Source organism: Scomber japonicus, chromosome 9 (assembly GCF_027409825.1).
Source record: "Scomber japonicus isolate fScoJap1 chromosome 9, fScoJap1.pri, whole genome shotgun sequence".
NCBI classification, from domain to species: Eukaryota; Metazoa; Chordata; class Actinopteri; order Scombriformes; family Scombridae; genus Scomber; species Scomber japonicus.
The window spans coordinates 14333795-14351820 of NC_070586.1; the positions used below are offsets into that span (position 1 = coordinate 14333795).

At 41.8% G+C, this 18026-nt stretch overlaps 1 protein-coding gene across 20 annotated transcripts in view; it reads right to left on the minus strand.

Moving 5' to 3' along the window:
- LOC128364148 (transducin-like enhancer protein 4) overlaps window positions 1-4912 on the minus strand; it is a 32730-nt gene extending 27818 nt beyond the window's left edge. For 19 of the 20 annotated variants that reach the window (XM_053324686.1, XM_053324685.1, XM_053324691.1 and 16 more), the window contains exons 1-4: window positions 4868-4912; window positions 4432-4529; window positions 2759-2822; window positions 2553-2597 (exon numbers count right to left, since the gene is read on the minus strand). In XM_053324686.1, coding sequence (XP_053180661.1) covers window positions 2553-2597; window positions 2759-2822; window positions 4432-4529; window positions 4868-4912 — 252 coding nt within the window. Of the gene's footprint in view, window positions 1-2552; window positions 2598-2758; window positions 2823-4431; window positions 4530-4867 lie in introns of those variants that run through there. The other variant, XM_053324692.1, reaches the window with a different exon arrangement.
- Window positions 4913-18026: the final 13114 nt, after the last annotated feature.

Genomic DNA, 18026 nt, shown 5'->3' on the forward strand with positions numbered 1-18026 from the left:
TAAAACACACTTATTAATATAGTATTCCATTTCTGCCAAGTCCGTTCCACTAGATGCTACTAAATTCTACACACTGCACCTTTAATGCTGCAGTTTTTGTTGGTCGTTTGTTAGTCTCTGAGCAATGGCAAAAGTTCATAATATACTTCCCGTTTGTCTTGCAAAGGTAATTATTTAGTCACTGAATCAAAAATTCATGCAACCGCTGCCTTTTTTAAAGATGAACTACAAAACAACTCTGGCGTGTGCGTGCTGTAGACGGTCCATGTGCTGCACTGCCTTTGCATTTGAGTTCCACCTTTTTTGTCACATTATTAACTAACATTTAGAAAATCAATTTTTTAACATTTATTAATCGATTACGAATTGTAGGGGATAAGAATCAAGATTCTTATGTGATCAATTTTTTTCACCCACCCCTATTGCTTCCTTCTTTCACCACTTTGTCCTCCCTCCTCCTTCTCTTTTCTCCCCATCCTTCGCTCACTTTATTTCTCTTTCAGCCTCGCTAATTTGCAATTGATTAGCTGTCCTCTCGCAGCTTAGCCCCATGCTCTAAACCCCTCGCACCCCTCCTCCCTCCACACCCCTTCCCCTCCTCCCCGCTCCATCCTCCGTCTACAAGTCAATTTTTCTTCAACGAGTGCTGGTACATTTCACTCCCCGGGCACCAGAGCCCGTGGAGAGCTCCTTCTGTGTGAATAAAACAGAGAGCAGAGCCAAAAATCAATGGGCCTATTACCCTCAGAAAATGCTAAACAAGCAATATTAGCAATTTGCTTGGTAGCGGAGGCCGACTGCCTTAATGGGACTGCAGCTCAACATGCCCACCACCACCCCCTACTCTTCAATTTCGGCATCCACTCAACGAGCCACACACGTCGTATCATCATATCGATGGATACAAAACACACATTAACACCCAGGCACGCTGGTATACGAGTGCACACAAACACAACCTGCAAAATCATTTGCTTCCAAAACTCTCTCTCTCTCACACACACACACACACACACACACACACACACACACACACCGCTGGCAGGAATTAGGGATTCACTCTCCAAAACTGTTTTCTGACAGAAATCATTGGGAACCACACAGAGCCACGGGCCACATTTTACCTCTTTTTATTTTTTCTCTTTCGCCCATATAAACACACACACGAACACAAACAGCAGCAGACCGAAGCAGACAGCAGGATTTATAGTGGACACCCCATATTTCATCAGAGAAGTCTGATTAGTCTGCGTGAGTGTGCAACATTCACACACGGAAACAAACATGCACACACACACACACACACACACACAGAAACAAACATGCACACACACACACACACACACACACATGCTACAGCAGAAAATAACAACCAACAAACACCCACAAGTAAACGTCTAGGATATATGAGCACACACACACACACACGCTACAGCAGAAAATAACACAACAATCAACAAACATCCACAAGTAAACGTCTACAATATATGAGCGCATACACACACACACAGACACACACAATCACACACACACACTGAGTAAACATGTACAGTATACATACAAGCTGTTATACAGACACCCCAACACATACACATGCACAGCTAAGTAAACACACACTATACATACACACAACCAGAAAATCACATACACATGGCAAGACAAAGGCCAAGCATTTATCAGCTCCTCTCACACTTGAACACACTCGCGTGCACACACACACACACACACACACTCTACACACACCATTTCTCTGGAAATGAATGTGTAGCTGGTTAGCTGTGGTCCATTTAGCCTGGCAGCTGATGTGTGGTTAACACAGACATTTATGCTAATGACCTCCCCGTGTTTAAAAAAGGCAGCGGTAATGTAAAGGCTCGTTAAAGGCTAAATTCTCATTCACTCAAGTCATTTTTCAGGCCATTCTCTCGTTCAATTAAACTGATGAAATCATTACTCACATGTGGAATTACGACTGAGGCTCATAGGCCAACCAAACATAGTAAAAATGAACAGAGGGACAATGGGATCAAATTCTTAAGCACCGTTTTTAATCATGTAAATATATCATATTTCCAATCTCTAATATATATTTCAGATGATTTTACTTAAACACTAAAAAAAGCAATAGAATATAGTTTATGGGCCATGAAAAGGCTAACAGGTCATCACTATAAGGAGATAAAAACTATTAAAACTGCTGTTTGCTTATAGGGTTTGGAAAAATCAACAGTTTGTACCGGTTTGTATTAGAAATAACATGATGAGACAGGATTTACAAATGCCGCTTGGCCTATCTAGAATTAACCTTGCATCACTGGCAGTGGTAAATCGATTATTTCCAGGTTTGTTGAAATGTTGGGCAGCATAAAAAATATGTCAACTGCAAGGCTCGGGGTGTCTACAGAATCACAGATTTCTAAATCAAAATTTGAAACTATGCAGTCATGTTGATCTTATTTTCCATCTGTATTCCCCTGACACCTACAACCATCAATTTGACTTTTTGTTCCGCATCATATTCGTTTGCATAATTAGTGAAAAATATCTCCTACCTGTTTGTGCATCTCGATGTTGAGTCCATACGACATTTCGTAGTACTGACAAAAAAAAAGATGAAGCAAGATAAGACAAATGTGCCCTCTCTGTTCCTCTTTTTGCACAAAAATGCAATCATCCGTACACAGACACACACACACACACACACACACACACACACACACACACACACACACACACACGCCTAGTCAATGAAACTCACCATGACATAGTGTCGCTGCATCTCCGTTTTTTCACTGGCCAGTTTCTCACACTCCATTTTCAGGCTGAGGCAAGAGAAAAAACATTATGTTAGTGAATGTCATGATCATAACCTTGCATGTTTAGCCACATTTAAAAAAAATCACAGGAGCTGAGGTGTCACTTTCAGCTTGCTTTTACAAAATGACCCTGAAGTGACTACATCCTGTTGCTTTAAATTAGTATGTCAAAATTTGACAGCAATAAAAAAACTGAAGAAAGATGGCTGGGATCGCACCAGCTTCCCCTGCAGACACAGACCCTTACTCAGCAGGTGCAGAACAGTAATTAATGGATCAATAGACAACCACACAAACCTCATCATATATTCTTACGGTGTGAGTGGATGCCCAAACTGCACCATCAACAAAAAAGCAGCCATATAATGAAGATCCATATCACAACTGTGGTTACACTAAAGCTAACTCCTTTTCAAATGTTACTGGAAAGCTTCCACTCCACTTATTGCTGCTACATGCTTTTGTGTGCATATTTTACAAGATAACCGTCAGGGGGATAATGTCATCAAGCTGGTGCAGATGAAGTGAGTATGCTGACATGCCAAATATGAACAAATGGAGATAATTTCACATGTTACTGAAATGTAAATGTTCCAATAAGCTAAAGGATTTCCGCACTTACTGATAAAAAACAAAATATCCAATACAACAACTTGGAAGGACAAATGAATCATGCAGGCCTTCAAATTCATTTAAAAGATAAAAACAAGCAATTTTGGAAACAAAAGAGCTAAGATCAGCTTTTTAGATTATTTTGAATGTCATTCAGTGTGACAGGTGGTTGGATCATTACCTTGACAAATGTTTTCAGGTGAAAGTTTTATAACTTTTTTTTCTCCAAATACCATATATAAGAAAACATGTACAAAGGAAATAATCTTTTAGTCTCATGATGTATATTCAGCATGTGTATCTGACCCATTTCCCTCCCTCTTTTAACAAATCAACAGGATTTCACTGGTGTAGAGCAGTTTGATCTGGGCTGCTGCAGCATTACACATTTAAACATGCAGCAGATACTAGTCTTGGTTCAGCTGTTCAGCCCCAGGATTGGCCAACAAACTGGACCATCTCACCAGGTGATTGGACAATAATTACGAGGTGGCCAGAGGTGGGCGATTATTATGCATTGGTATCATGCTCATGGTTCTGCCCTGAGCAATATATTTCACACTTCATCATGTCGGCTAAAAAGTATTTCACACCACTTGCACCTGCAGAGAGAGACGTGCATACCAAGGTTGATGAGGTTTACCTGTGTGATAGATGGACCCGAGACAAAGACTAACAGCATGTTCTAGGTTCTATTAGTATTTTGTAAGGTGCATATTTGTCTCAAGTCAGCATGTTCATCAAATCCTAAGCAAAAATAAGTTCCTGCTTTATTATTTCTTATAATTGCATCATACATTTTCCTAGAAATGTTGGTCATACTGCATGACTCAAACATGACCAGCGGGTCAATTGACAGGAAAATCATAGAAAGTAGTCTTTTGTAGTTTCTAAAATGAAGTCAGAATAACACAGAAGACTTAATTGATATTCTGTCATTATTTGGGCAGTGAGTTGATGTTTCCATAGAGCATACATGTTGTGTTTCCATCCAAACACTCACCTGTGATACTGGGCTTGGAGGAACTGGAACTCCTCCTTGATCCGGTCGCAGGACTCGGTGACAGTGAACTTGAACGGCTGTCCCGGCTGGTGGGGAATCTCAACCCAAACCGCAAACACCAAACAGCGTGTGAGGGAAGAGAGGAAGAACTGAGCCACCAAAGTTCAGTGTCACGACACACACACACACAGGCAAGACTGTAGATTACAATAGGTCTCTGTCATTCAGATGGCCTTTTCGCTTTCACTCAGTTGCTCACTCCTTAACCCACGCACACTCACAGACACACACTGCAGCAGTTTGTCAATGAGCGCAATTGTCCGTGCGAGCGCGCGGTGGCACGGAAACTTGATCTAAACTGATTACGCATCAAGCGCGCGGCTGTTAATCTGCGCTGTTTTGACACACTGCTTGGCTGCTGCTGCTCTCTACTTACCGGATGCCGCGCCGGGGGGTACATCTTGCTCAGATCTCTAATCATTAAAAATGTGTTGAAAAGTTCATCCACCTAAACACGAAAACAGTATGTGTGAGCACGGATCTTTCCCGTGCGTAAAAGGTCAGTCAGTGGCTGGTTAGCGGGCTATGTGCAGGCACCAGGCAGAGTGGGAACATCCTCGGACCTTTGGCTGGACGTCATTCTTACAGACAGTATTTCAAACGTCCATTCACTGTAAAAAAAAAAAAAAAAAAAAAATCAAAGCCGGAGTTGCCTCAGTCTTCTCCAAGTGTCTCCGGCGCGTTATTCAATGCGCACAAAGCTGAATATTTCCACTGTAACTAACAATGACTCGTTTATTTTCTCTGATTTTTCCTACAAAGGATCAGCTTCTGGTACATCATGACCCCGCTTGTCCACGATTGAGCTTCTCCACGGCGTCCCGTCGTCACGCATGTATCGGTTAATTTCCTACAGCCTCCGTTAATGTTCACATCCCAGCTGCACCGGCGGAGCGACTACCTCACAGACTGTAGCAGCCTGTCCCTGCGAAGCCAAATTTAGAAGCAACCAGTCGTACGAGCGCAATTACATATTCACAACAATTACAGGAGCCCGTACCGTGACGTCGGGACGTGTAGTTTAATTCATATTAGTCGATAATAAGCAATAAGATGTGCTTCTACTAGAAAGAACTACAACTTCCCGGCTCCTCTTCGACGCCCTCAAAACCAATGGTGTGTGGTCTGAAGGAGGAGCGACCATTAAAGGCGTCCAATAGAGAGGACAAAGTCTCCCTACTCCGCTCCATCCTCCTGCCAGTCATCGATATGTTAACCAATCACCTGCAGAAGGATGCAATTTATGCAGGCTCCCCACGTGGGGTTAGCTCTGGTACTAAACGATGTCACAGGGATTAATCTGGAAACTATCTGTTGACTTATGTGTGTGTTTTTTTAGAGAGACTTCCAGGCAGAGGCGAACATATGGCCCTTAGGTGTCTGATGTTTTTCCTGTTTTTTAATGTAATTGCCCATTAAAACAGTCTGCTATTATGTCCAGAGATTGCACTTACAAGCCTACAATTAAATTCCCATTGAGCTCCCTTGTAGATACCTCAGCCTGCTCGTATGGGATATAAAGAATATTGGGGTAGACAAAATAATGTAGACAATTAATTAACTCAGATTTGGATCATTACCACTACAAAGCAGGCTTGCATGCCAATTAGCACTTAGTCAATTGTCTTTATCCTATGACAATGATGGAACATGATTTTCCCAACTCTTTCCTTTGATTTAAGCATTTTCCTTTCTTTTTTGGCTGTTGCTCTTGTAGTTTTTCGGAGCTCCTCGTGTTGCTTAGAAAACACACATATCAAAGTGCAGATTATCAGAGCTCTTTTAAATCTGACAAATGCTGCTAATTGGCTTTTAGTCTATTATGACCCACTTTTTTTGTCTTCTTTCTTTGAACAATTCCTTTGCAATGTAAGCCCTTTTCACTGGAGACATTTTGACATGCAACTGCAACAAAAGCACAGGTGTAAATGATTTTTTTGAAATAATGACTATTTAGCTGCTCTGATTTTTTAAATTAAAACAGAGTCTGTAATGCCTCAGACTCAGTATCTCTCTCTGCTATGCACATACCCATTCAGTGTGAATGTATACAGTATGTCAGCCTACATTACTGTGAGGAGATGTTTAGTGTGGGAAGATGAAACACACTGTTGCTGGGTCAGTGCCTTGCCCAACCACTGTTTCAGTTATTTAGTGACTCTAACTGACTGTGTCCAAAATCTTAAACTGCTTGTTTTACATGAAACTTCATATTTTTTCTCTTCTTCTCAGAATTTGTTAACAGCTTTGCTTTTATTACTATAGTTACAGTAGGATCAGATTTATTATAATGTGACGGCCTAATTGTATCTTAAAGCTGCTGTGCTGCTTTAACATAATAAAGGAGGACTTCTGTCATCATTACATGTTGCTTCAAACACACACACACAGACACACTCACACAGGCGTACAAATGGTTATCCACAATATGACACCACATCAATCCTCACTCACCCAGTCTGTCTGTCTGCCTCTGTCTCACTGTCTTCCCTGTTGTCTCTGCCTGTCTCTCTCTCTCCCTCATACATACACAGGCAGGCATACACACCACTGCAGCCATTCAAATACACATCTCTATCTACCACACATACAAACTAATATCTCAGGTAAGCACAGGGCCTAAAGTGACCTGCTGTCGTGGTGCGTGAATCCACTAAGGCTCAGAAAAGGTAATATCGTGCCCTCCCTCTTTCCCCTCCAAGGGTTGAGCCGTGATGTGGGCGAGCAGGGGAGGTGCAGAGTTGAGGGAGGGGGCAGGTGAGGAGGAATAAACAGATTTATTTGCCTGCGCCCCTCTCTGATTATTTTGCCCCTGCCTTTTGTTCCAGACCTTATGAAACCCAAATGTCAAGTGAGGCGAGGGCCTCATATCGAGGCCTGTCAATCACGGCTCTCTGCGCACCTGAAGCCCTGATGCTGGATTATTGGCTTCAACACAAGGGCTGCCTTTGCCGCCAGCCACAATGCCTCAGATGATTCGACAGCCAAGTTTTTTTTTTTCTAAAGAGGAACTTCATTTGGCAGCTGATGCGCAGGAGATTGCACAGCAGCGGATTTTGAGGGTAGATGGGTAGGAGGGTGGATACGTGTGTATTTGTGTGAGTGTGCATGTCTGTGTATGGACGGGCAGAGAGTCTTATCAAGGGAGGGGAGATTAGGGGGGGAGAGAGTGGGCTTGATGTAGGTTGTGGAGGGGAGTGGGTGGCAAGGAAATGCGGCCTCAACATCTTGTTCAGTGCACTGATCCCGACTAGCTATCAGCACCTGTACATATGTCTCTTAATCTCGCTGCAGCTCCTTCTTTCTAGTCCTCCCTCCTATTCGCTCTTCGTATTACATACACACACATGCACCCACACACACACACACACACACACAGACACACACACACACATAGGCACACATCACTTTCTACAGTATCTGCTTATTTCTAATATTATACACCTCCCTACTATTAATTTTGACATCCATGACCTACCCACACACACACACACACACAAACACATATACTGTATCAGGCTTTAACTGCAGCAAAGTCCAAATTTACTTAACACGTTGTTTTATCCAGTGTGCCACATCTAATTTGAATGATTCAGAAAGTACATGTCAGCTAAGGTGAGACACATTACATTCATTGCTGTAAACTCCCTTTACACATCATAGCAGCATCAGTTAAAGAGGTGAACTGAATATAGTATGTGCATCCACAACCTCAGTTGTAACCGAGTGCACATACAGGCAGTTTATAGCTAATCTGTGCTCAACAAGACACTGTAGACATTCTCATTGGAAACCACAAGTTAACAAGATATTGCTAAACCAACTCCAAACTTGTCATAAACAGAGTCAGCTTTGTCACCAGTCAAAAATATCAGTAATGGACGATTCTGCAAAATCGTCCAATACAACATTATAAAATAGTCTCTTTCTGCTGTACAATATCTGCATACAAAATATATTATGGTTCTGTAATAGTTGAGTTTGGGGGGAAAGACTGTGGATACATATGCATGGCAAATTGCATGACATTTATTATTCATAAACTATTACTACTTTTTGTTTTTGTTGTTGACAATAATCATTTGATGAAAGGTTAACATTTCTACAGGTGGAGTTATTGGCCACTACACAGATGTACAGTATCCTTAGTTTGAATTGCAACTGAAACATCAATCACCAACACTGATCATGAAAACATCTTATCCTTTTTCTTTTTCTTTTTCTACTTAATAACAAGCTTTTGCCCTCACAAAATGTAGAGTCTTTGCACTTATTCTATCATCTCAGATGTTGTTATCACTTTAGTTGATGAAATGCATCTCTACTTCACAGGTTTTAAATGTATCTCATATCCTAACATACTAATTCAACTTTGAAACAAGGAATAGAATCCAGACACAAATCAAGGAAAGGAAAATTAATACATACATAAAAAAATCACAAATAGATAGGATACAAAGCCTTTGAAAAAAGATTAAAAAGACTAAAAGATGTGGGCACTCTTCTTGTCATGTGAGTGATTCTGTGGGCTTCTGATGTTGTCCTTTAGGTCAGCAGGGTTACAGAGGTATATTTACTATAAGACCAATACAAAGGGATTGTCCTTTCGCCACCACACTATCCTCTGGGTATATAGAATAATAATATAGCACCTGTCTGTCATTATCTACGTGTGTGTATGTAGGAGGCTCAGTGTCTAACTAATCATACTTCAATGAGCACTAACCACTGGTCCGTGTTCTTAAATCTCCTGTCCTTACAGCAAGCTGCGTCTAAATCCCCCATGGTCACCCCTTTAACACGTCATTAATCCCCGGCGGCCGCCCCTTTGAACAGCGAGCTTGTGTGAAGGGATAACCAGGCCTCAGAGACAGAAAGGCGGAGGCAGCGCAGTGCTACCAGCAGGTTAATCCTGCCTCCACACTGAGTGAGCAAAGGGAGGTGGTGTGTGTGTGTGTGTGTGTGTGTGTGTGTGTGTGTGTGTGTGTGTGTGTGTGTGTGTGTGTGTGTGTGTGTGTGTGTGTGTGTGTGTGTGTGTGTGTGTGTGTGTGTGTGTGTGTGTGTGTGCGCGCGCGCGTGTGTGTGTGTGAGGAAGTGTGTGTCTTTATTGGAGACAGTTAAGGATCAGCTCCATCACTGTAACGACTCTGGGGGAACATCAGCATCTGGTGCTCAAAGTCATCCAGTCCCCCAAAAGGAACATACAGATTGCTGCCATTTCTTTATTAGATTACAAATGGATGGATGTGAGTGTTTGTGCTGATAAAAACCGAAATAGCATGCAGTGACCAGATGACAAACAGACCAGGATGCTTAAAACAGAAAAAAGGAGACAGAGCTACAGTAAATCGTGTGCAATTAATTACTAGGGAAGCAGTGACATCGACAGGGACTGAAAGTAAAAAGAAATCATTAGAGTCCAAATAATGTATCACCCTAATCAGAACTGCAACATCCCAAAACCTATGACACTGGTTCTTTCAGGCATTGAAGGAAAGGTATCATGCATAATACTGTAAGGGATCAATCAACAGTGCACAGTGAAAACAGGGACTTTAATGCGCCTTATCTGTACTACAAGGCATTAATCTGCCTTAACCCGCCCATGTTTGCTCCAATGTCAGATAGAGATTCCCTAAATCAATGCTGCAAAATATGTGTAATAATAATGCAGTAAAATCATTCTTTGTATTGTATTCACAATGAGGCTGCTAACTTTTTTTCTGAATATAAAAAAGTCCATTCCTTTGTCTAGTGTGCAGAAGAGTCTCAGATAAGCAGTTGGACTTTTAACATTCTGTCCCCTCTTCAGTCTAAAAGACTAATCAGCCACTCGGCGGGGCTCTGGCTGCTAACCAGGACTAATTCTGCCTCCTGCTGGCTGGTGACACACACTGGGACAGCCATGATTGGCTGTTTAGCACCAGGGGGTACACTTCTGATTGCCTGCTTAGCATATTTTCTCCCTCATTCTGATGGCACATAGTCGCTCTTATCCTCATTGCATGGCACAATGCAAAGGAAACAGGGGGAAACTGTAGATGGCTGTGAGGGCGTGCGTGTGTCTGTGTGTGTTTCTGTGAGTGTGCATGTATTCTGTAGTTGATGCCACGAGGGTGTGTTTGGGGAAAACAAAAAGCCAAATTCATCAGCAAGCCAAACCTCCCTTCCCCCCTCCCTTCGTCTCTTTTATTGTTCCCCTCTTCCTCTTTTTTTCCCTTCTACTCCAGCGCGGCACAGATCAGATAGAATGTCACCTCTACAAACTGCCGCGAGCTAATTAGCTGTTAGCCATGTTTGTGTTCTTGACTGATGACAGGATCATTTACTCTGGTCTCCAGCTGGCTCTGTTTGTCAGAGCCATCTCATTAGCATGGCAAATTAGTCCCACTCAGTCAGGGTTCTGCCTCGCCCAATGAGAAGTGATTGGAATGCAAATCAATCAAGAGGGCGGGGATATGGAAATCACTAAATTGTGGTGAAGAAGGGGGGTGAGAATATTGAGTCAACTTTTATTCTGGGGGAGATTAAAAATCAAGTCTTTGTTGGAAATGACAGACAAAAGTGGAAAAGGTCAAGATTGAGCCAGTGTCGGGATGGGTTTGATACTAGCAGAAGTGGGGAATAATGAATGTTTTTGGCTAGTTTCAGACATGAGAAGGATAAAACGTTGCCTTCACTGAATTAAAAAAAACTATTCAAGGGCAATGTTTTGCACTGTTGCATGTGATCATTATTAGTCCGAGGAAATTGACTGTAAATTGTAGGAACATTACTCTGAATTTGTGAGTTTAATTCCCCTAAAAGCTCAGCTTCATTCCCAATTCTAATGCCCAGATTTAATCAACAGTAGCCATTCATCAAATCAGTGCCAGGCCAACCAGGTACAGTATGACTCCGATATTAAATAAAAAGAAGCAATCCTGGGGAAAAAACAACATATCTATCAATAAATAAACAAGGTTCAGCATATTAACAAGCAGCATTGCCTGGCAAAGGAACCTTGTTTGTCATCATTGCTTTGTAATTCTGCTAAGTGAGCCGTTAATACATTCCCAGCGTAAAACAATCTCTTTAATTTAATATTCTGTCATCAGGTTTTTCTCCTCATCAGCAGGAAGTTATTGATCATGTTCAGGGGCCGCTTTATACAACAAGACAGCTGCATTTTCTGTGCACATCATTCAAATCAGTTGGTCAGCTCTGCTTGCTCGTACAGCCACAATTTACTTGACTGCTGACAGAAGTGTGGAGGAAAACTCACGAAAAGCATATAGCACATATAGGAACCCACACAGTGCGTTGCCGTTTTTTTCCCCCTGTGCAGGACAATCAATCAGTGTTTTTAAATCCTGGTCCTGGGGCACCACTGCCCTGCATGTTTTAGATGTCCCCTCTTCTAACACACCTGATTCAAATAAATTGGCCGTTATCAGGTTTCTGCAGAGCTTGGTGACAAGCTGATTGTTTTAATCAGGTGTATTAGAAGAGGGAAACATCTAAAAACATACAGGGCAGGGGTGCCCCAGGACCAGGATTTAAAAAACACTGCAGTAAATGACTAGGCCACTGGGGTTTTCTAGGTACATTTATGTTGTTAGAGGTGCAGGAGGTCTCTGTCTTGCTTTCTCTTTTCTGTGTGTGTTTTACTCCTTCAAGTCAATCTCTGTGAAGTCACCGCTATCTCCACTTTCATTTGTCGACAGCCCTGGTAGCGGGGAGGGAGGGAGGGGTTGGTGGTGGAAAGAAGAACGGAGGTGGAGAGAAGGAGGGGGAGCAGTAATGTAAGAAAATTGGAGGATTAGACGGCGAGCCCTCTTCCTGTCTGCTGCAGCCCCTCCTCCTCCTCCTTGTATTGCTCCTTCTCATGCCTCCGTCCAACCCTCAGACTATAATAACACAGGCTGACATACTGACGACCAGCCCCCCTCCTTCCTCTCTCTCTTATCCCTAACAGATCTGTCATACCCCTCCTTTCACCATGGCTTCATTTTCCTTCACGTTGTGCAGGTCTGAAACCTGGACTGTCTCTTTGTCTTTTTAAGTTAAAAGCAGAATTACACTCTATTTGTATCTCTCTGAACCTCAGTCTGTCTTTCTTGCTGTCATTTTCAATTACTTTGCTCACTTTCTGCCATCATCAATTCTAATCTTTATCAAAACCTGGCCTGTGCTACGAAGGGTGTCTCTGTCTCTTTAGTTCGTGGTGGATTTTCACTGCCACTGCGTAGAGGATACAGTGCTGACACGACACAAGGCAAAGAGGTGGTGGGGGTGGTGGAGAGAGGGAGTGAGCAATGAGTGAGAGTTTCAGAGTGTACATGGAGGGGTCTGAAAGGGTCTAAATGGATCTGCGATTGGACTCTCTGAGGTCGTCATCAGCCCAGATTGGAGGCCATTAGGGCCTATTTAAAAGAATTACTTCCAGGATGCAATCAAAAACCCTGATAGGTAATCAATGGCAACTAGATCAGGGCACAAAGGCAGTCCATGTGTCTCAATCAGCCACCATTCAGCAGGACAGGGAGCTCAGTACAGGCCAGATACTGCATTCAGTTGTAGCGCATGCATGCACTCACACACACGCCGCACATAATATACAATCACAAATATCTGAGACACATGCAGCCTAGACACATGCATGCACGTAAATACACACAGTTATAAAAGTGTGCAATCACTGCTAAGACACTATGCGCGCATGCACACACACACACATATGACAGTAAGGTGATCCGCAGATGGCCGTACTCTGCCCTGCTCCTAGACAGTGATTTATCAGGAGGCCTGTAATGCCTCCAACATCACCCCCTGAGCTTTAAAAGAAGAATTACAGGACAAAAAGGAGAGAGATGGAGAGAGAGAGAGAGATGGCAGAGGAAAGAGAGAAAGAGGGGAGAAAAAAAAGATGAGTGCTGGGAGGAGGGAGGAGTAATGGGGGAATAGGTAAGAGCAAAGGAGGGGAGGAGGCTGTGGACAGACAGGTTGATTTATGAGACCTTCTAGTTAACAGAGCCCTCTACACAGGCACATACTGTACACACACACACACACACACACACATACACACACCTTCCCATCCACTGAGAGTGATGAGTGGGGAGAGGTTGGTAATGCTGCTCAATGATGCGTATGGCGTTTAGTTCAGTCTGAATGCGCCCGTTTCTCCAGCCATGCAGACTCACAATATGCCCCGGCAGGTGGACAAAAAGAGAGAGAGAGATGCGAGGAGAAAGACAGGAAAAAGAGGGAGAGAGAAAACACCAAGGCCACAAATTGGGTCAATATGCCTGGTTCATAAACAGAGCAGAGTCCTTAGAGCAGCTCAGCACGCTGAGGGGCAAAATGTAGCACCCACAGCCCAGCTCCTGGCTGAGCAGGGTGCACGCAAACATGCACACATACATATGCAAACAGAGACAGACGCTCAAGAATGTTCAATAACTCGATTTATTAGGTTATATACACCAGCGCATATAAATGCAGAAACACATATACCAATAGGAACAATAATAGCCCTGACATGATAAAACACCATCAAGAAGGGGATATGAAACACACCGCGCCCCCTGCAATAAGATTACAGGCTATCAGCCCTCAGTAGGTTTGCCAGCGGGAGTCCCCAGTATAATAAAATCAGATTAAAGGACAATCATATTTATTTCTAGTATATACAATATATCAAGGTTGCTCAGTACCTCTTATTGTGATAGGCTGTGAAAAGGCGAACCTCTGTGTACTCTTCTTCTTCTAAGTTGACGTTAGGCTGTGTTTAATGAGCTTCAGGTGTCAAGGAGTCGGGAATGTAACAGGATATGTTGGCGAGGCTTATTGATTTATTGTTTTTCAAAGAAGTTTTTGTACTTTTGTTATTGCCTGGCTGTCACTGGTAATGTCGTTTCAGAATCATTTCAGGTGAATAAAAGTTGAGGGACGGTGTGTAAATGTGAGCGAGTGATTGCTCTGCAGCTGGATAAAATATTAGAAAATAAGATGACTTGGAGAGGTTAATATGATTTCTGTCACCTAAACAGATCTCTTCCTCTAGGAATAAAAGTATGTGAACTTATGCTAATGTATTAATTTATGGGGATTCAAAATCAAAGCAGGTGAGAAGCAAAGTAAGAACTTTGAAGTAACGAGTCTTAATTGGTTAATTTTACTCCCACTATTGCAACCAGTTCAACCACTCCTACCAGTTCTTCCTTTTCTGCAACTACAAACACCAATCCATCAATATCAATACTGTGTGCAAAGTATTCTGGAGCATAAACATCTTTCTTCAGTGTTTACAGAAATATGACATCAAGAGCTGAAAGTGGGAGACCTGACTAATCTTGAAGCATACACTTGAATTAGTTGTTTGCAGTCATTCAGCATGTACAAGTGTTACTATGTCATATTGTTTCTGGCCCTACATTGGGTAGTCAAGCTTTATTTTGGTCCACAGCACAGAAAGAAAAATAACAATGTTATCAAACCAGAATACTAAAAATCATAATTAACAAAACCGTCAACAAACTGAAAAGGTGTAGACTGAAGTCAAAGCTTATAATACCTACCCTTCTACATCCATCAAAACACCAAATACTTCATTGTATTTGCCACTTCATACTCATTCAAAGTAATGTAGAGCAGTATTAAATCAATAAATAACTGGAAAAATTTTTAAACCAAAGAAAAAATCAGTCCATAAACACAAAGTACCGTATTGGGCTCCATTCTTGTACTGGCACATTTTAGCTAATTGTTTTGGTTTCATGGCCCGCAACTCTACATATGAGCATTTAGCAGCAAAACACACTTATTAATGTATAAAATCTAGTATGTGCATAAAGATATATCCCTTTAGTTTGTTTTGTCATACTATCTATAAATTATTACTATAAGTGTGTGCAGTCTCTTTTGTTCTTTCACTGCAGGGTTTGATCTCTCTTTGCACCATTGCATACAGTATGTCCCTTTGTTACCTGTCTTTTGACCGAGAGGCTCTTTTCCCTGAATATTTGTGCCTCCACTGACTAAAGGAGGCTCTCTGCCCTGGGCCAGCTTTGTGCTTATGCAACCAGCTGTTTGTCTGCTTTCCTCATCCCGTCCAGGGAAAGCAACTGTCTAAACAGCACTTGTGTCATTGGATCATAGGGGTTGTTATCAAAGCCTGATAATACAAAGAAGCCCCGATTTGATGTGACCAATTTCAAAGGTGCAGAAACTTCTTGTGAATCGAAAAATGGTGACAGAAGTCAGTTTAGGAGTGATTTTTGTAATATTTTACTACCCCAATTTGACTGATACTGTGCTGTCTGTAGGGTCTCATGGACTGAAACCATTATTTTTAAACAGGAAAAGATATATAATACAACCATCAGTTATGTTTCAAGAACAAGGTTGTACTAGTCGAGGGTATTTACACTTTCAACTTGAATTAACACCCTTCAACCTGCCAAATGTGGTAAAAAGTAATAGTGTTGGGTAACATAAAGTTATGAGGGAAATTAGAATGTGCTAAACCAAAGGTGCTAAACCAAATGTCTCCCATTTCATCAAACATGATGTGTGATGAGTGAAACAAAAATATTTGACTGTAATGGTGGCTCGTGGATGGGAGAGAAGGGTCACAATTTTGGTGTTCATTTGATTTTTTTCAATATCCAATGGTAAGATTAAGTGTCAGAAGAAAAAGTAATTAATCAAATATCAGCCAAAGCAGCCTTCTCTTTCCAAATTTAACAAAACCTCTGTCTCTGTCTCTGTCTGAATCACAGCACAAAGCACAACCATTTAAAGCTGTGTACCACAAAATAATATTTCCTCTAAATGTGGATGCAGTGTATGTTCCAAAAAGAAAGGTTTTGTTATTTGTGTGCATCGAGTACAACAAGTGTGAGCTGCATTGGATATTTCATGTGACTATACACATTTTTGATATGTAGTTTGCTGCATTTTCTATAAAACCAGGGACTCTGTGGCTCTAGGGATATGACAGATTTCAAGATTATTTTAACAAGATGCAGCTTATTTTCTTGCTGAACTCAAGTACATCATTTCCATTGTCCAAAACTAAGAACATTTTATATCAGTCTCAAACTATAAAAGCTGTATCCCAGCACTTACATCGGAAGTCCACTTTTTTGATCTCCAGGAAATTGCAACTGTGCCTAATCATTCTGAAATAACATCCTAAAATATAAAACTGGGAGGGCTCAGACTTTCCAGTGGTCCACTCGCCTACACAGCTAGATGTCCCTCTCCTCTGCCTAAATGCCACACAATTATGAGTGGCTCCAGGTTTGGCAGGCCAAGGTGGTTGGGGGTTGTTGAGGAGTGAGATTGCATGTGTGAGTGCCTAAGCGTGTGTGTGTTTGTGCCTGTGTACATTGTGTGAACAGAGAAGTCATCTTATTTACCCACCTTGGTGTTAGGGGTGGCCATCGCCCGCCCAGCTAAATGCCATGCAAATGCTGCCGCTGCCGTCAAGCTGCCAATCATGCCGGTGTTGGCATTCACGGCATGCCGCCGGAGCATTTACAGCGGCTGTGATCTTTACTAAATGAGAAATAACCCTAACCTGTCCAAGCCGGCCACAACGTTTAAACAACGCTATCCCCAAATTCCCACTGGAAAAATGCTGTGAAGTGAAGACATCGTATTGTGTCAGAGGAATGATAAAGAAAACAAAGGGGATGGAGGGGAGGTGGGTGGATGTGTGGGTGGTAAGGGAGGTGTCTTACTCCCATAGTACAGCCTCATTATGATGATGTGATTTGCTGGAATGGCAGCAGTGGCTCTCGTCACTAATACCAGCTCCCCTGAGCCTCGAAACAGCGCTTTATTAAACTTTATGAAAGGCTTAGCTGTCCAATTTATGAACCTGCCTGCTGAGGACATGAGCGTGCAGAGACAGAGGAAACACTGCAGCAGTACATCAGATGAGATTACACTGAACAAAAACTTTTACCCCTGACAATACTTTTTTCCTGGTTTTATTCAGAAATGCAAACACAAGATATTGTGTTAAATTCTTCTTGCAAGTGATGAAAGAATGATATCAACCTGCTAAGTAATAGACATTCCTATCATCATACATTCATGGAAATACTCAAACCTAGTCTTTAATAAAAGCATTTTAATACTTATTCACTGATGTAAAATATTAAAACAAAATAATATTAACATGTCAAAGTCAGTTTGCAGATTACATTATCATCACATTATTGTTTTTTTGCACAATGCATGATGATATTTTGGGGTTCTAAACTAACCTATACAATTAAAAGAAGCAGGTTAAATCATTAATACTATTATTTTTACAAAATAATTACCAGTTGTAAAACTATTCAGCCAACAATTAAAAGAAAGTGAGTGTGTAAAAGCAAGTTTCATTAGATTTTAAAAAAAGTATGCACAGGTCTGGCTGGTTTTGGTTTTCTCCCAACAAATTCAATTCAATTTGGTGCCAATCCTACTTCTATGTACTATGTAACAGGCTAGAGCTTGTAGGTTGGTGTGGGGACAAAGAGGTTCAGCAGGCAGAG